We start from the raw sequence: 19593 nt of genomic DNA, 5'->3' as shown, positions 1-19593 counted from the left end.
TTGACGGTTTTTGATGTATGATTTGACTCTGATTTTGAAGCCATGTTCCATTCTTTGTTCATAATTTAAAGCCATAAAAAATCATTTTCGTTATATACATATGGATATTTAACAGCAATAAAATCTCAGCAAGAGCGGCAAGAAATCTCTGAGTGGCAGAATACATATCAAAATAGAATACCTTAAGAACCCCATATCTGCTAGACACAGGGTGACAGAAAAGTAGAGAAAAAAGTCCAACATAATGGTCTTTAAACAGTATGACTCAATCTGAGAAGCGTAGGTTTGATTTGGTTGCAAATGAGCCCATGTATCAGTGTCAACGTATGCACAGAGTAACACTACATCAAAATCAATTAAACAAAGAATCCTATTACATCTACACTAATGACTCTAGTGTTAAAAATACAAGATGACAGAGTCTTTCCTCTCTATCATAAACTATTAACACTCTTCTTTTTACCCACTGTGCTCTGTCCACACGGCTTCAGTGAGCTAACAGCAGAAAATGTGGACATTTCAGGACATTTCTAACAATGTCCTGAAATGTCATTGGGAAAGAAAAAACAAAAAAGACAAAACTCGTAGACATGCAGCTGCACTCCAGAGGAAACCACTGAACAATCAGACTAAATATAGCCTTGCTTGTACCTTTCACTTCTAAAATCGGCATGATCTTTAATAAAATCCCAAGGGTAATTTGACCGCAGCTTAAAAAGAAAAAAAAAAAAAAAAAAAAAAGAAAAGAAAAATACGGAAAAAAAAAATCCACATCCTTCTTCTTGTCCTTTAGTATATATGCACAAAACACAAAAGAATATAAAGAGACTGGACCAAGAGGAAGAACACCTGTGCCTGTCCTTACTTTGTGCTCCAGCAGGACACAGCTGAGGACCTGAAGACAGGCATCCACACCCAACAGCTCTAGGGGCAGGTGCAGCGGGAAATCGACCATGGAGAAGCGAGAGCTATCAGGTAGGGCAAAGGTGAGTGGCCTTTTGAGCTCATGGGGCAGCACTTCCACATCCACACGTCTCTGACCCGCCACTGGCACTGGTGAACGCAGCAACCGGTACACCCAGGATTCGATCTCCCGCAGGTCGGCCAGCAGCTGGCTGCCTTTCTCTTCCACCGACAACGCACCGGTAAACACACGCCACATGGTGTCCCTGGGAAGGACATTAATGTACATTTAAAGGTTTTTAGATTTTTCAATGAAGTGTGCGTTGTGACACAACATTCAAGAAAAAGACTGAGACAAACATTAAAATGCATGAACTGATGGTATTTCACTTTTCAGGGGAGGAAAAACAATCTGTTTGGGCAGTAAGGAAAAATAATAATATAGTTTTGTTCAAAACGACATATTACGTGACAGTGTGTATACTTACTGAAAAGCTTAACAAATTTCTGTGACAAGCAGATAACGCTAATACTAGGGGTGCAACGTTACTCGTATCGATATTGAACCGTTCGATGCAGTGCTTTCGGTTCGGTACGCATATGTATCGAACAATACAAAATTTGTAATTTATTTTATCAACTTTCCTTCTGACGATGCTGTCGGTGTTGAGCGCTCAGTGAATCTGCGTTCGACTACTCCGACTAGGCTGCACTGATCCACTGAGCGTTCAACACAGACAGCATCATCAGAAGGAAGAGCGCAGGGCAAGCTAGCAAGATAGAAGTTAAGCTCTCCTTGCAACATGGCAAATTGAACCTCCCCCACCCTCATTCAGATCTGGCATTTGGAACTATTTTGGTTTTCATGTGACGTATGACCCTGAAGGTAAGCGGGTCATGGACTAAAGTAAAACAGTATGTTGGATGTGCCACGCAATGCTCAATTACATGGGTAGGAACCAGTGTGTTAGCGCAGTTAGCTCGTTAACGGAGATTTGCCGTGTTGTGGCGTTAACGTCATTTCAACGAGATTAACGCTGACAGCACTAGTGGGAACACAACGAATATGACTGCACATTTACGCCGACATCATCCTAGTGCAAAGACAAGTGGAAGCAGACAAAAACAACAAGCATGCATGCTACAAACTTTACCCGAGTCATTTAGACAGCCGTTAGCACATGATTCTCCTTATGGGGACCTGATATGTTTAATATTGTGGCGAGCTCAGACAAGGAGGAGACGGAGGTGTCGTTTGGTCTTGCTTCCCGTGAGCTAGCCAGGGAGCACAGCCGTTTATTGACATCTGCAGAAGAACACTGCAGCTAGCTAACTGCTCAGCGCGGCAACTGCACAGCAACAACAACAACAACAACACACAGAGCGCCCTCTGACCCCGGAAGGACACACCGTCGCAGCGAGAGGGCGTCACCCGTCACTATGGCAACATAAACAAAACATAACTGTACAAACAGAACTCCGAACAGCCCTGACCCGCTACATAGCCCCCTACTTAAGGGGTCAGTCGTCCCCGACGACCCCATTGCCCCACACAAAGTCCTGCAAATGTCTAGGTGCCTTCTTTTGGCGCACCGGCCGGTCAAGTCCGGCGGGGGAAAAGTCACTCGGGTCAGAACATGGGGTGCCACCATCATCCCACTTCTGACACCAATGTGGCGACCTCAGACAACGAGGAGACGGAGGTGTCGTTTGGTCTTGCTTCCCGTGAGCTAGCCAGGGAGCACAGCCGTTTATTGACATCTGCAGAAGAACACTGCAGCTAGCTAACTGCTCAGCGCGGCAACCGCACAGCAACAACAACAACACACAGGGCGCCCTCTGACCCCGGAAGGACACACCGTCGCAGCGAGAGGGCGTCACCCGTCACTATGGCAACATAAACAAAACATAACTGTACAAACAGAACCCCGAACAGCCCTGACCCGCTACAATATGCTGTTGAGAATATAGCCCAGAAGAAGCGCATAGTATAGCTTTTATTTTGGAAAGAGCCATTTCTCTGTAATAAACTCTTTTCCAAAGATGAGTGATTCCTCAATCAGATACAGGTGTTACCGCGCCAGATCCGCGGCCCCGAACCGTAGTAAGGAAACCTCTGGCAGTTATTTGAAGGTTCCGTAACTGACTAGCCGGCAACAGCTTACTATACAGGTCAACTCCGCTAGCAAAAAGATCGAAGGAGGCGTAGGAAACTGCTTCACCGAACTTTATTTCTTCTCTAAGGCACGAACACCGCGTACAGTGGGCTGAAACAGTTTACTCACAGCGAGCATCGCCGACACAACTCTGGCTGTCGAGGGAGTTATTATATTCCTTTTCTTTTATTTTCGTCTCTTCTGTAGCTAACCGTTACTTTTTCCCCTTCTCCGCTCTCTCTCTTCACACACACACACACACACACACACACACACACCCACACCCCGAATACATTTCCCATCAGGCTTCATCCTTAAAGGGCCATGCCTGTAACACAGGGCTTGCAAAATCGCTAGCGATTTTTCCAGTCGGGCTACCAAAATCTATCTCTGCCCTGCCCATCGGGCTATTGTAGGAAGGAAAAATATATGTCAATGCTTTTGCATTCTTTCGGAAATGTCGCTGGGTAATTATGTCATTGGCATCGGTGAGCCACTGTCAATATGTGACATATTGAAATCGCGTTTGAATTTGCGCTTGTTTTTTGCTTTCACTTTGCAATCGCGCGAACTGTGTATAGAGAGCGACAGCACTGATTGGTGAGTTATGATAATTTGCACACCAATTCCCCTGACATCGACTTATCAATCGTTAGCTTACTATGCAAACATGACAAGTGAAATCTCCCGCAGCAAGCTTAAACATATGAGAGGTTGATCGCGCAGAGAATCGCTGACGCTGACCGTTGTGTGTGTGTGTGTGTGTGTGTGTGTGTGTGTGTGTGTGTGTGTGTGTGTGTGTGTGTGTGTGTGTGTGTGTGTGTGTGTGTATAAAAGCAGCAGGATATATATTTTAGTTCTGCTGAGCCAAATAAGACAGGTCAGGGTGAAGATGTGACAGCCAAAGAAAAGCTTACCACAAAACGGAAAAGTTAGGACAAATCAGACTATAAGACAAAAAGAAAGTGCAGCTTTATGGTTTCATGGACAAAAGAATTTCTGTGGCTGCAATATGACGAGCTATATTACCGGGGCTGCACATAAGTGGTCCGCAGGTGCGCATTCGCTGTCAAAAAAAACGCGCACAAGATATGAAGTTGCAACGCGTGTTTGCAAACATAAGATTTTCTGGAGGAGGACAGACATTTGTTTAAAACTCTTAAAGATGTCGAAGAAGCTCCTTTAAGCAATTACTTTGGTGTTGCTCTACCTCCAAAGAAATGTCAGGTGAGCTGGCTTCAAACAAATGATGAACGCACAGAGATGTGGTGCGGAATGTGCCGTGAAAATCCCACTCTAGCGGACAAAAACAGTGCTTTTTATACACAGTTCTTACAAGTTCATAGAAATTTCTGTTCAATTAGAACCAAGTATTTGAGTTGATGATTGTAATTTTTATACAATGTTGTAATTTGTTTTTCAACAATTTTTTGATTAATGTTTTGTTTCCTTTACAATATTATACTTTAATGTATAATATTGTAAAGGAAACAAAAGAGGAAACAAAACATCAATCAAAAAATTGCTCTCTTTTTTATTCGGGCTACTTACATTTATTTTGGGCTACCAAAAACTGAAGAGTCCCTGCCCGAAGGGCTACCAGGGATTTTGAAATTTTGAGAGCCCTGAGATATATTTATTTTTTTAATTACTTTTGTTTCAGCAACATTAAATTTAAAAACTGTACTTTTGAGTTAAAATATATATATTTATAATTTTAATAAATGACAAATTAAAAAGGCATGAACATTTTTTTTTGTATCGAAAAAATTTCGAACCGTGACACCAAAGTACCGAACCGAACCATGAATTTTGTGTATCGTTGCACCCCTAGCTAATACATATATTGATAGATGTCCAGGGCAATTTTAAAGTTAAAAACAGAGTTGATGGGTTTTTTATTTTTGTTGTTGTTGTTTTGTTTTTCCCCTTGCTGTTGTTCATTTATTTTATTATTTACTTTGTATCTGTAATTTTCTTTTCTTTTATCTCTTCTTCCCTTTCTGGCTGGGTTTTAGTTACACTGTTCTGGATGGGTGGGTGGGGCACGACTGTTTGTTAATATTGCCGTAATTGTTGTTGGAAGCAATTCTTTGTTCAATAAAAAGACCTCGATCCAAAAAAAAAAAAAAAAAAAAACAGTTGATGAAATCATCAGGTCATTTTATTACTGCAGACAGCCACAAAGAAACCTGAACAAATAACCAGTGAAATCCCTAATGTGATGAGCAAATGAGACAAATGCACAAGAGGCTCTTAAGTAGTTGGCGCTATAGTAATGTGAAAACCCACTACTCTATGCACGCAGTGCTACTACCCTTTCTAAAGTGCATACTTATATGTGTGTGTGTGGTAAAGAGTGAGGGAGGTAAATCATTAGCCGTTTGGATCTCTCCCACCAACTGCAGCTGTTACCCACGGGCAGGCAGAGACCTCAATCTGTCAGAGCCGCCATAGCAGAAAATGCTCGCAGTCATTATGTGATGACTCTACTTCTTTGTCACTGCAACACCACATTTCAATCAACCATGTCAAAGGGGGAAAAGAGAGATTCTCAGGTCTGTTCAGCCTTCGGCTTTTTAAGCTTGTCAGAGAAGCCATAGTTCTATATTACTGATAAGTGGAGTCAGAGCGACATTTTATCAAAGAAAAAAAGGCCAAGGTATGAGCTTAACTGGGTGCTAGACGTTCCAACAGTGCCTTTTAAAGAAGACGGGAAAAGCTGCGCTAGTTTAACAGCTATAAATAACAATCATTCGATGAATAAGCTCTTGTGAAGTGACAGCCTAATTAGCACTTTGTCAATCAAAATTTGCAATCTATTAACTCACCCATGGCAACAGAAAAACCCAAAGAGCACCGAAAAATACTGCCACATCACGCCACCGCATCAAATACAGGGTACAGCTGTGAGTACTGTGCAGCTTAAATTAAAAATGAATTAATTAGCCTTCAAGCTTAATTAAGAAAATCGAAACATGATCAGCAATTTGTGTTAAGTCTAATAGGCAGAACAGAACGATAAATCCCCTTTTATCATATTATTGGATATATTGGGGGTATCCAATTGAGACCTTTTTTTCCTTTTCACTCTCTGGGTTATATTTTCACCTTGGCGTGGATGATTGTGGCCAAAATGATTCCCATAATTATTTTGATCATTATTGAGATGACAATTACATTACACTCCTTCCACATCTATGTGCAACATTCATGCTATTCTACTAAAGTCTGCATCAAAATGAAACTGGTCTTCCATATCTGCCTAAATTCAGCGCCTCTGAAGAAAAATCAACAAATATAAATAAAAAAACCTGTACCAAAACTTAACACAAATTAAATGAATAAAGTACTGTTTTCCCTTTTACTCTGTGCTGTATTATTAATAATTAAAATATCTTGTGAGCTGTGAGATCCCTCTACATTCCCCTGATATCACTACTTTGGAAGAATAATTGTGTTTCCACTATGTTCACCCTTCTGCTGGAGTTTTTGTTACTCACTTGTGTTTTTTTGGCCACATGGAATGTGATTGCTGAGTTGATCATGGACAGTTCATGTTAACAACCACTGCATTGTTTTTCTTGCCGTCCATTCATTAATTATACTGCATTTAGAGGTGTGTTTTCAGGCAGCTGAATGAGTTAGTTGTTTCTTTGCTATCTAGACTAGAACAGGATTTAGGACAGAACAGGTACCAATAACAATATTTGGTGTAAAATTCCAATACATGAGTCAATACCTCTTGTCCTTCAGGCACAGGAAATGAACAGATTTCCCTAGCATTTCTTATGTATAGAGTCCTTACTAACATAACTTGATAATGCAGGAAAAAAACATAAGCTACATTTTGAAATTTTCATTTATTGGCTTAACAATGGCCAATAATACTGGCCGGCCAATATACTGATCAAGGTGTAGTGCAGACCCAACTATAGAGCACTCTTTGCATATGTATTTTTGGTTGACATGTATTTCCAAACAACAGCTGATGATCTGCCTAAAGGGAAAAAGGTCTTCACCTTCTTGTTCTTGATTTTTATTGCATATCTGTCTTAATATGCAGTGTTACTTGTCCTGACTAGTCCAGGAAACTTCAAGCTACACAGTGTAGGGAAGAGCTGTGGTTGGCACATGCAGCCAGGGGGTCAAGAGCTGATTAAGGGGTCACTTCATTTGCTTTCACTTGGTGTTTAATATTGCCTGATTATGTTCATTTAACTGTGGGAAGCAAAAGACCATGAAGTCTGTACAGCCCTATTTTCTCCTTTTATACAACAGATAGACTTTGTGAAATATTTGCTGCTCTGAAAACTTTTTTATACAGTTTATTATAGTAATTTAGCCAAGTGGGCAGTGTCATATTATTTGTTCAGTATAGTGCACTCAAACTCAATTGTTTACCTTCCTCTCAGCATTGTCTGCAGGACATGAGGAAGAGTGCATGTCACACTTGAGCAGATGGTGATGAAGTGGTGTCCTAACAATAAATTGCTTAGTAGTTTGTGAAAACAGCGACCCTTCATTTTCCCAAAAACCCACTATCTGTCAAGCTTGGGTGTACACACAAAATGATTCATTAGAATTATGTAACAATTGTTATTCTTCCTGAAATAATATTTAATGTAAAACAAACCACTCAAAACAAAGTTGATTTAAATGCACTGTGGACATTTTGTTTGGCATTATTTGTCATTGAGGTGGAGCTTGAAAGCATAAAGCATACTGTGAGAACAAGACACACGCCACAGATGGCCTGCAAAACTGTGCGGCACCACAGACAAAGGCTCCTGTATAATTGTGAAACACAAACATACAGCTAACAGGTGGACAACGGAAGAAGCAGACGGGAGTAGAAACAAAGGAGTGGGCACTGCAGAAAACATCAGCAGGAACACTGACAAAACAAGTTTTCTCCAACTTTTCTAGCCTTTAGAATTGAATGTGAAATAATAAGCTGTGTGAATGGTTATTAATGTGCATCAAATGCACAGACATTATTTAAAAGCTTGCACAAGAAATTCAAGTGAGTTGAATTCAACTGAAACTGTGCTTTAAAAGAGCGCTAATTGCTCTTTTTACATAAACTACAGGTGGGTATGAACAGATGTATCATCTGCCAACTGCTGTCTCTGGAGACTGAAGTATGTTACAGTCAACAAAAGAAAACTTTGAAGGGAATAAACAATGTACTGATTAATATGGATGCTAAAATCCTTTAAAATGAATCCACTCTGGTCTCTGCTTATGAGATCTTGTCATCTAACTTGGTATTTGCCCCTAAGGCTGGCACAACGAGAATGCTCATACAAAAATAAGTGTTTAGTGGGTGTTTAATGGTTTCATGTGCTTAGCAATTACACAGCAATCAACAAGTGGATTCTGGTGTTTCTATACTACACAACTTATTTTGACAGGATGGGTTCTTGGCAAAGACCTACTTCAAAATAATCTGTGTGTTATTTATTTGGCTAACAAAGCTTTTAAAGAAAGATTAAGACTATAAAACCTGTTTGTGAGTGAAGAAGCATTAGTGCATGAAATCTGAAACCTCACCTCTGGGTGGCACGAGGAAGCCCCGCCCGTTGTGTTAGCCTTTGACTGCAGCAGTCCACTAACCTCTTGAGAATATATAGGCATTCCCTAAAGGTGGAGAAGAAGGGGTAATGGCTGAGTATGCACAGAGAGGTCAGTGTGCTGTTGCGGTTCCTGGCCGCCACCTTAGCAGCACTCCGTTTGTGCTGTGGGGACTTGCCGGCATTTTGCTCAGCACCTTGCTGTCCACCCTCTTCTCCAGAAGCAGGCGGAGGTACTGACTCTGCATTCTTGGGTGGAGAAACCACACGGTGTGGAACTCCACCTCCACCACTATCAGACCCTTCGCTTGTGGTCTCTGTTGCCCGTTCTGCTGTCTCAGCGTGACTGCTCTTCTCTCCTCGAGTACGATGATGTCCTCGCTGAAAGGAGCGGTAGAAGTTGACACAGATTCCGTAGCGAGTAATTCCTGAGTCCTTGTCAGTCAGGGTGAAAACAAAAGAGGAGTCATCGCGAAGGCTGACCCTGCGCTGGCGTATACTCAGGCAGCCCTCCGGTTGGCAGAAGAAAACCACGTCTGGTGGGAGTGGAAAGTCTTGGTGGTCCTCTAGTGGGTAGCGTCGGAGAAGCTGAGGGGTCTGGGCCACACTGTCACTAGTAGGTTGCCTGGAGGTTAAATGGCAAACATTTGTCAGCAGTGCCCAGAATTATTGCTTAATGTGTTCTTTGAGCACATTACAACTAATTCCTGATGCAACTGCAACTGAGTTCCTATCACATGTTAAGAGGGGAGCTTCAAATCCCTTACATGAAACATCAAAATATCAAATCAAGACATTAGTGTATTTATGTGTCAAATATGAGAAAAGAATGTAAAAGACAGACTTCTGTGCTCTCACTGTTACCTGCTTTCTGTTCAGACCCTGTTTCTTTTCTTTTTTCTTTTTTTCTTTTTTTAAACGACAGCCAATTTGAATAAAGCTGGCTTAAGGGGAAGAGGGAAATATGCTAAAACAGCTTGTTTCAGACAGTGGAGGAACTGAGGGGCTGCACCAACGCCCACTACAAGATACATTAAGATTATTTTTAAATTGTGAAATAACCAAAGCTAATCTAGCAGAGTATCTGAGGTGTAACAGGTTCCCTTTAATATGAAAGACATAAAAGGAAAGACAAATTTCATAAAGGAAGAAATGGAAACCACAGAGTTCAAACAAAAACATTGAACAAAGCCTCGATAGTATTTCTGTGGTTACAGAAGCAAATGTGTAACCAATTTAGCATTTCAAACTGAAGTGTTTGAACTGTTTGGAAATCTGTGCAGAGGAAGTATGAGGCAACAACCATTCCATCCAATAACAAATCTGAAATTGTTCTTAAACACTTAAATCACCAACCGCTCAAATAAACAGACACAGTGACTGAGAGTCCCCTCTGATTTCACTGTATTATGTCAATACTTTTTTTTGGCTCAGTCACTATGTTTGAAACAATTTACTACTTTTCTTCATTTTTCATAAGGGTTGAGCTGTTGTATAAACACCAAAGCAAAAACATAAGCTGTGAAATCATCAGATTTCAAGGTTGCAGTTTTCCAAAAACCTTCAAACACTTGCAAGGATGCATTCAAAAGTGCTGAGAATTTTCAACAGAGTAAAAATAGAAGATGATATAAAAACCAAGAGGTCTACTTTGTATGCCTATTATATGTCAAGACACTAAAGAAAAAAGTATTAAGGTTAAAGGGTAGTGGGTGCCATGTCTGCCTAAGGGCTTACCTTGCTCCAACCACTACCAAGTAGTCGAGAAGGCGGGGGCACATTTTCTTTTTCTCCATGTTGGACTGACCATGTCCTGTATGTCACAGCATCCAGGATATACGTCGCCTCTTGAGTTAAGGGTACCTCTCCATCACAAGTGAGAAAGCTCAGGTGTATACTTGAAATGCAGCTCCTTTACTATCATTATGATGATTCCAAAAAAAAAAAAAAAAAAAAACCATAAAAGAAGAAGAAGACTGGGTCCAATCTGTAACACACAAAGAAGAAGAAAATATATATTATTGTATGTTTTTATGACCACAATATAATAAGCTTGTGTCTGCACAATGAAAGCACCTGGTGCACACACTGGATATCACCAAACAGCAGCGTAATTTTTCAGAGTAACAAAATGGGGTCAGATTGGGTTTTATGATGTATAGTTGTGACTTTTCAGTAAATGTCAAACTATAATAAAGTATAAATCCACTCAGCTCTGCAGCATTCTCCACTTTTCCTCTATGTACAATATATATACTACCTTTGTCCACAACACCAACTCTTCACAAGGCTTTTAACCCCACACAACAGCAGAAGTTTCACATGGAGGTGGTTTTAAGATGGAATAAAGCATTTGGAGCCTTTTCAGCTAAAGAGCAGACAAAGAACTGTATTGTTCTGTCCTTGTGGTATTCGAACAAATAACAAATTATAATTTGTTATAAAATTAAACTTATAATATCAGAAATGCTTTCTGATATTACCAAATTTCACAAGACATCATACTACTATAAACAAAGAAACAAAATACAAAAAAAAGGTGTGTGGATGTGTTTATAGGGTATATGTTGGACATTAAGACGACATAGGAAGAAGAACCACAAAAACCTATAAACAGAATTGTTGGAGATTAAAACTTATAATTTTGGGTTAAATTTACATAGACATAACTAAAGAATCACTCTAAACATATTACAAAATATTACTTGCTGCACTTTAGAGTTGACAATAATGCGTTGCCTGGTTGTTTTTGTTGGAGGGTAAGGAGAGGTAAGTAAGCAGCTTAGGGGCCTTGGTGGAATGAGCACACTTCACAGCTTGGACTTTGTCCAGCAAACTAAACCAGCACCTCTACAGATGGCTATTAAACACCAGGAAGCCACTTGTAGCTCCAGTCTAGTTCCCTTATCGTGACAACAGACAACTTAACATTCATATTAAGGCAACATACAGTGCATGACTACAGTTTAGCGGGCATTCCCTGACACAATAACAACACCATCTCAAAATATTAGTTGAGTTGCTTTTGTGAGAATAAATTTAACATGAGCAGCTTTACAAACAGGTGCACAAGCTCTGGATCTCCTCTTGTAAAGTAATGACAAAGCACTGGCCACTAAATACAAAAAAAACAAGTCTGGGCCAGGATTATGTTAAGCTCAACTCTTAAGACTTTTCTGAAAAACAATTTAACATCCCCACAGCCATGGCATTTCATGCTATTTTCAGCAATAATTTATGCAGCTATATGATCTGCTTTTTAGAGGAACTCACTCATGTTCTATAACTTACAAAATCTGTGTATTTATTTCTTTGTCTCACAAATCCTCCTACATTAGGATCAGGAGTTCAGCAACCAGCCTTGGCACACAGCTACATCTCAGGCCCCTGACAGCTCTTATCAATAGTTATCATGATGATGTCATCACATCGCCTTGCAATCACCTAACGACAAGCTCAGATAACCTTTTTTAAAATGCCTTGCAAAAGCACTGAATCATTTGTGTTTCACAACAGTAACATTAATTTATATTCACTTCGCTTATGCATCATACAGTATAACGCCATCATGTTGCCTTGCAACCACCAAGCAATGAACACATATTTGTCTAACTTGTTATAACCATCATTTTACAATCATTTGAATTTTACAACCAACACCACAAACTGGTCAAACTATACTGTAGCATGGGCATGTACTAGTTAAACAAATAACAGCACTGCCAAACATGTTAGTAGTTATGACACAATCAGGACAACCCTCATGGGAAGCACTTGCAGGTGTAACCAATGAACTGGAAGCCCACAAGAAAGAAAAGAACAGCAGTGAGATCCCCTTAAAACCACAAGACACAAATTGACAATTTCAGTCCCATGCTCAACTTTTCGACTTGTAACTTTTCAGTGTGAATATAATCAGAGCAAAACCAACATGCTGACATTCAATTCAAAGACTATAATGTGGCTGCAGTAAAACTACAGTCTGAAGTATCTCTCTTTCCTCCCAAAACCATCAAACATTACAGAATTACTGCTCTGCTTTTTGTTTTTCTGGAATAAGCAGCAAAATCTGAAGCTTAAAACACCTCAGAGGAAAACACCATAACTGCTAATGTTCACATCAGCTAATTGCACAAAACAAAACCACAGTAACGTGATCTACTTGAGCTATCATGCGATGCCAAACAGCGTTTACTCTAAAACTAACAAATACTACAGGAGGCCATGCTACTGAAACCCCACCCTGAAACACAAACACTCAGGACCCAGAGCAGTTTCTCACTGTCACTTAAAGGCTGTTATCCAGCTGAAGGAGCTTTAATTTAGTCAGTGGTTCATACTGCATCATTGATGCATTCCCACTGAAAAGCTAAGACCAGGATTCTTTTCTAAAAGCTTAAGATAATCTTACAATGACCACACCTCTATCAGTGCAATTACTGCAAAAAAGATTCAAACTTCACATTAATAAAAAAAAAAAAAGACCTGATTCATAAGGACTGAAGGATGAATTACTGAAGTCTAACAAACAGCAAAACTTGTGCACATCTATGAAAATATGCCAATTTCACTGCAGTTCCAGGAGTTGCTTTTGAATTAAACAACATGACCGCATCTACTCCATCACACAGACATATGAGAAGCAGTATATCCTATGTCTGACAGAACCCGTGTTGCTTTGTTCTTTTCCCATGTCGTTTGAACTAGTTACATGTTATAGTAGGGCTGCTCAATTAATCGAATTTTAATCACGATTACGATCTGGGCTTTCAACGATCATTAAAAATGACTGAGCCGATTATTAGCCCCTCCCTCATTTATCCGCGACACCTTAAAGGCCGGTCCGTGAAAATATTGTCGGGCATAAACCGGTCCGTGGCGCAAAAAAGGTTGGAGACCGCTGATTAAGAGGACCCGAGGGAAGCTCGGAAAGCTAAGCAGAAGTTATTTGGAGAGTGACTGCCGTTGGTTGAAAAGAGAGTTTAAAAAAAAAAAAAAACTTCAGTGGTGTTGCACACTATTTTATATTATTTTTTAAAGTCATTGTTAACCCTTTAAAGCCGGTCAGAGCAGCACGCTCCGTTTTGCGTAACTATTTTTAAATCCCTGTAGAACCTGAACCGTGTAAGCTAGCGCAATAATTTGTTTTGCATATGAAACCGGAGGAGTTGTACTTACATCTGATGCCATCAGCTTGTCCTCGGTCACGGTTTCGTTCCACATATAGCTTTGCAAAAATTGCATAAAAAGCGCTTGCAGGAACAAAAACATAATATTCCAGAAACACGTTTTGCCGATCCGATCAGCTGTTCGTAACACTTCCCACAGTGAAATGATGCACATGCTGTTTTCTTTGCAAATTTGCATCATAGGATTGTTTTTTGTTTTTCCTGCAATATATAAAAATTGCTGTATCTCCAAAATAAAACTATGAAGACACTCAAAATAAATTTCCTGTGGTGGGAAACTATTTTTTTGCAACTTTATTGTATTTAAAGTTTTAAGGGATAAACCTCTTAAATTTCTCCAAGTAGAAATATATGTAAACAAAACAAAAGCGATTTTCAATTTTTTTTTTGTAGTTTATTGCACTTTTTTGCAATTTATGTAATTACTATGGACTTAATGCATACATATTATTAAAATATGGGCTATAACAGTTGTATTGATGTATAGCAACTTGAAATGCTCCCACAAATGGCACTACAGCATGTAAAAAAAATAATATAAGCTCTGGCGGACTTGGTTCTATAGTAGGTCTTAAAGGGTTAAATAAATATCGTCAAATAATCGTGATCTCAATTTCAGTGAAAATAATCGTGATTATCATTTTTGCCATAATCGAGCAGCCCTATGTTATAGACTCAGTAGCTTTAACTGTAGAAAACACTTCTGACCTAATTTGACTCTTTCTTCAAACAGGAAGCCCGCAGTCCCCCTAAAGACTCATTTACACTTCCAGTTCTGTTTTCATGCTCAACACAATATTAGAAAGATCTGTCAGAAACTACATCTATTACACTAGAAAAAAAGGTTTCGCTCTATGAACATTAAAATTGCAGCGACCTTCAGTGAAGTGACACCACACAGAATGCTTAAAATGAATCTGCACCAAATATAAATAAATCCTGATATGAATATCGTGTTTCGATATGTGCGCTTGTGTGGTAGAAACAGAACAGACACACAACGATAACAGGGCAGACAAATGGACTGCATGTAAATCATGAGTGGGACACGATAGTCACACATTCTGACAAAGGTGGTCATTAACCCCCTCAGCCACAGAACTACCAGTGCGTGACACAGCTGTGTCCAGCGGACATTATTACAGAAGGCTTCAAACACATTATAGGTGTAATTATGTCTAATAGCTCCACTTCTGAGCAGAGAAGCTGCTCACAGAGGGACATGAACCATTAGAATTAAAGTATTCTTGATGCATGCTAAAATGTTCTAATGTTTTTATTTTTATATTTTTATTTTACGTCAATTTGGAATTGAGTGAATGTTTAACACATTTCACTGAAACTGCAGTATTAAAACACTGATTCTTAAGCTACCACAGATACATAATACCTTCTTATGGTTTTGGGAAGCTTGACAGTGTTTAATGTGAACTTTCACCACACTGTTAAATCCAAGAGTATCTGATGTGAGGAGCCACACAAAGATGCAGTTCAAACAGGCCTGCCAAGTGGGATGACACATCTTAGGAAGTCAGCTTAATGTTCACACTCATCACACTTGGTAAAGTTATTCAAATACCCTAAAAGCCTGGCAGCTTTTTACTGACTTTTGCACACTGATGTACAAGAAGGAAAAGTAAACTGTCACTTAACATTAATGGGTAAATGAGCTCTGAAACGGCGGTTTAAAATAAAAAAAAAAATAATCTTTTCAGCTCAAGCTTTAAAAGATAAATAAAATACATGGAACAACTTCTACAAGGTTGGATAGCGGCAACAGCATAAACCTTGTCACAGCAAAGAAAAACTACAAAATGGACAATTCAACAGGCCTATAGAGAATACAATGTAACAATTATCTCATGAAACCATCAGGAAAATGAACCTATACACAGGTCTGGCAGCCTGAAAGCTTCCTGGTACCAAGCCAAAATGGCTGTTTTATGAAGCAGTAGCGCTGCAGGCAGACTCATCCAGCACAGAGATACTGGCTCACAACATTATTTTTAGATAAGGATGGCAGGACTGTGCCACTTCACTGATTGTCTTTAATTACCGAGTGTGGTACTGATCCCCTTTTCCTATCTCTAAAAACCGGGAATAAAGAATTGTCACAACATTACAACAATCTTCAAAGGTTAAATAATGATGTACATTAACACAACAGATGAATCTCTTCAGAGTGGTCTGCAGGCAAGCAGTCACTTGTTATGTAAGCATGGAGAGGAGACAGATATGATTCATGGGCCTCCAACATGGTTAACATTTACTGCCAGTCACAGTAAACAGCAGTAAGTACAAACAGAGAATGCTACTGAAATCGATCAGGTCAGCAAGGCCGCATAAACAAGTAAGGGATAATGTGTAGATTAAGAAAGTATTATTCTTAGGAGGCGCATCTGTAACCGGAAGGTCGCCGGTTCGATCCCTGGGCTCTCTGTCCTGGTCGTTGTGTCCTTGGGCAAGGCACTTTACCCTACCGCCTACTGGTGTTGGCCAGAGGGGCCGATGGCGCGATATGGCAGCCTCGCTTCTGTCAGTCTGCCCCAGGGCAGCTGTGGCTACAACCGTAGCTGCCTCCACCAGTGTGTGAATGCGAGAGTACAATAGTGGCATTGTAAAGCGCTTTGGGTGCCTTGAAAAACGCTATATAAATCCAATCCATTATTATTATTATTCAATGAGTTATCACTTTTAAATTATCATTTTATTGAACCAATGGTACAGTGTTTAACAACTGGACCAGTATTGATATATTTTGGTCCCCTGCCGCTCATAACCTACAAGGAACGAGTGCTGCAACTTTAAAATGATTTATAGAAGTTCGTAATATATGCTTGGTGACTGGCCATGTTTCTACATCTTGAAATTGTGGTCACAAAATGAAATAACCAACACGTTTATGGTGTTCAGTTATCTGTTTGACTGTAGAAAACTAACTATGTGCTAATAATTTGCATTGCAAGGTGTGACGAAGACTGGCTTCATTTGAATCAGGTTCCAGGTACCTTTTTTTTTGGATAAAATGGCAAAGCTGAGTTCAATGTGCATTAAATCAAAAAAAAAAACAAAAACAAGGACACTCATGCCTTGTTTTGATTTAACAACAAGTTACATACCAATATGTTTGTTTCACAATATCTTATAAAGCTTAATTTCGTTATCACCCAGATAACCCCCCAGCCTAAAAGCTCCAGTGTATAATAAATTATATTTGTCCTCAGAAACCATTTGTGATTGGCCTATTTTTACATTTCTCCCCAGAGGCTTTGAGATTCAAATCAAATTTTACCCCATCATCAATCAAGAGGATATAGTCAAAGATCTGTAGCTAGTCTGTAATGCATTGGGTGAATTACATGTGACTGGGACACACTCCTTTCTCTGATAAAGTTCTGGTAAATGGAAAAGACAACCACTTATTGATTGGATCTAGTGTATGGACATTGATTGCACTGTTTAACTCACACTTTAACACAATTTCACATGCAAATAATCTTGTCATTATTAAGAATGAAGGCTAGCTATTCAGTTATGTTAAAAGTTTATTCCTGAAGGTTTAGAAATCCACCCAAAACAAATATGCCCAATGCTGACAGGAGACTTCGGGGATCTTTTTGCCGTTCACCTCAGCACCTCAAAGACAGACGGAAGGTGCCTGATTCCCTGAGCCAACCCATACCTGTCACCAGCAAGAAATACTGGCCTGCCTGTGGGACCACAATCAATCAATGTCCTTCATTTGCAATGCCTTTTACCACAGTCATTCGCCCAAACGCTGAAATGTTGACATAACCAGAAACATCATATTAACACACGTTCACTGATTGTATTGCAAAAGCACAAAATAATCACGTGTCCTTAAAATTTTGGTTTAATATGATAGCTATTTTAACGGTGAAATCTACATAAAGCCTGGGTTTATTATCTCATTCACCTAAATGTCGTCATATCAATAAAGACATGCATGACAGCAAATAAAAAAGACCGTGTATAGTTATCCATTGAACATTATGTTCCAGTCACCCTCAAATCATCTTTATTAAAATATGTTGGCATATCTTAAATTTCTGTACATATTAACATACTAAGTATCCACATGAAAAAAAAATACTTTCTCTTTCTTCGATGACGAAACCGTGCTAATGTTTTCACACGTTAACGTTAGTGCCCAACGTTTATGTCGCAAGCTAATGTGAACATTGTGTCAAATTATCCAACTGTTAAGCAATGCTTCAGGCGTGATGACGGACTTCACAATGGCACACTATTTCAACAGAAAACCGTCACGGGTTGCGATTGCAGAGCACAAATCCCGCATGACTAGCCTGTCTGGGTGTGTAGTCTAAATTTTACTGGAACAAGTTGAGATTAGCCATGGTGAGGACGTATGCCAAGAGGAAGGTAACATTAACAAACAGCACTTAGAAGAAATGTGATAAGGCAATGTCAGCGCCTCCCAGCTCAGATACAACCGTCCTTGGTGCACGGTGGTAGTGCTGTCATTTTTTTTATATTATATATATGGATAAATATTTCAAACAGGCTGTCTGGCTTTGATTCGTCCTAAACATTAACGCCAAGGAAGCATCTTCTCACCCCTCCTCTGCTAGCCGTATGCTTTCCTACGTCACGAGTGGATTAGCTAGCAAGCTAGCTAGCGAGCTGCCTAGCTACCACCAGTACGTTAGTCTCATACACATTACACCTGTCAAACGTAACAAACGCAATGACACAGTTGAGAACACACGACACATATGCGCTGAATGCGTTCACAGAGGACAGGCGTTAATGGGAATAACCTTACCTACGTTAGCCGGTTAGCCGCTAATGCTCGCTGCCAAGCCAGCCAGCTGCCGATGACGGCCTGGATGGTGGGCGCTCTCCTCGGTCACGGCGGAGAGGCAGCGATGTTTGTCAGAATTCAGTCCTTCTTTTATCATTGAAAACATCGAGCGCGGACAACCGCTGAAAAGGTTAGCCACTCCGTTTGAGTGTCCCGGAACATAATAAATTATGCGAAATATGTGTCCGCCTGCCTGCTCAGTGAAACGTGTGGCTCGGTCAGTTACAACCTGCCTTCACAACATCCTCCTCCTCCTCCCCATCATCATCAGCAGCACTAGAAGCCTGCAGGGAGTTCCGCATACTGAGAGGCCGACCTAACGGAAGCGACAAAACAAAACGGACAAAACCCACCTAATGCTCCCAACTGGGGATCGTCACCATTGGTTCACTCTAAAAATCTATTTGTACCATTTTCCTGCGTTTTATCGCGCAGCAGGAACGCCGGGAGCCATTTGGGTCCCCGTATTTATTTTTTGATAAGCCTACCACCCTTACATTATTTATAATTAACTAAAGTTAAAAGGACCAAAAAGCTAACAAAAAGTGACTAAAAATAATCCAAATAAATTTTAACTGTATGAATTTTAGTAGGCTACTTGGTTTAACGCAATGATAAAGAAATTTAGTTTTTTTAAGTGAAATATGTGCCACATATCCCCAAAAGTTTCTTCAATCAGCCAACCTGATGACAGAGTACTTCATGCTGACTCTAGAGCAGTAGTGTTGAATAATCTGTCAGTAACCCGGGGCAATTAAAATGTCTCCAGATCATTCAAAAAGTGGAATTTGCATTTCAAAGCTCTCGCTTTGAACACTCAGCATGTGTTGCTGAGAATGAAAATGAAACGGTACATGTTGAACATCTCTATCAAAGATAGCATTAACCAAATTAATGGCTGGGTACATTCAGAGAGAAAAAAG

At 39.9% G+C, this 19593-nt stretch overlaps 1 protein-coding gene across 15 annotated transcripts in view; it reads right to left on the bottom strand.

Annotated features, from left to right (window-relative positions):
• madd (MAP-kinase activating death domain) overlaps positions 1 to 19046 on the bottom strand; it is a 54196-nt gene extending 35150 nt beyond the window's left edge. For 4 of the 15 annotated variants that reach the window (XM_085459981.1, XM_085459932.1, XM_085459949.1 and 1 more), the window contains exons 1-4: positions 18632 to 19045; positions 10373 to 10622; positions 8616 to 9260; positions 866 to 1169 (exon numbers count right to left, since the gene is read on the bottom strand). In XM_085459981.1, the coding sequence (XP_085316107.1) occupies positions 866 to 1169; positions 8616 to 9260; positions 10373 to 10431 (1008 nt within the window). In that variant the 5' untranslated portion in view covers positions 10432 to 10622; positions 18632 to 19045. Of the gene's footprint in view, positions 1 to 865; positions 1170 to 3188; positions 3306 to 8615; positions 9261 to 10372; positions 10623 to 18631 lie in introns of those variants that run through there. The other 11 variants (XM_085459923.1, XM_085459897.1, XM_085459941.1 and 8 more) reach the window with 6 other exon arrangements.
• Between the last annotated feature and the right edge of the window lie 547 nt (positions 19047 to 19593).

This window comes from Copadichromis virginalis, linkage group LG1, assembly GCF_057382275.1.
Source record: "Copadichromis virginalis isolate Kocher_CV1m ecotype Utaka linkage group LG1, C_Virginalis_male_GT1.1, whole genome shotgun sequence".
NCBI classification, from domain to species: Eukaryota; Metazoa; Chordata; class Actinopteri; order Cichliformes; family Cichlidae; genus Copadichromis; species Copadichromis virginalis.
The sequence above is the reverse complement of the archived record's forward strand: the minus strand, read 5'-3'. Positions and strand labels throughout refer to the sequence as shown.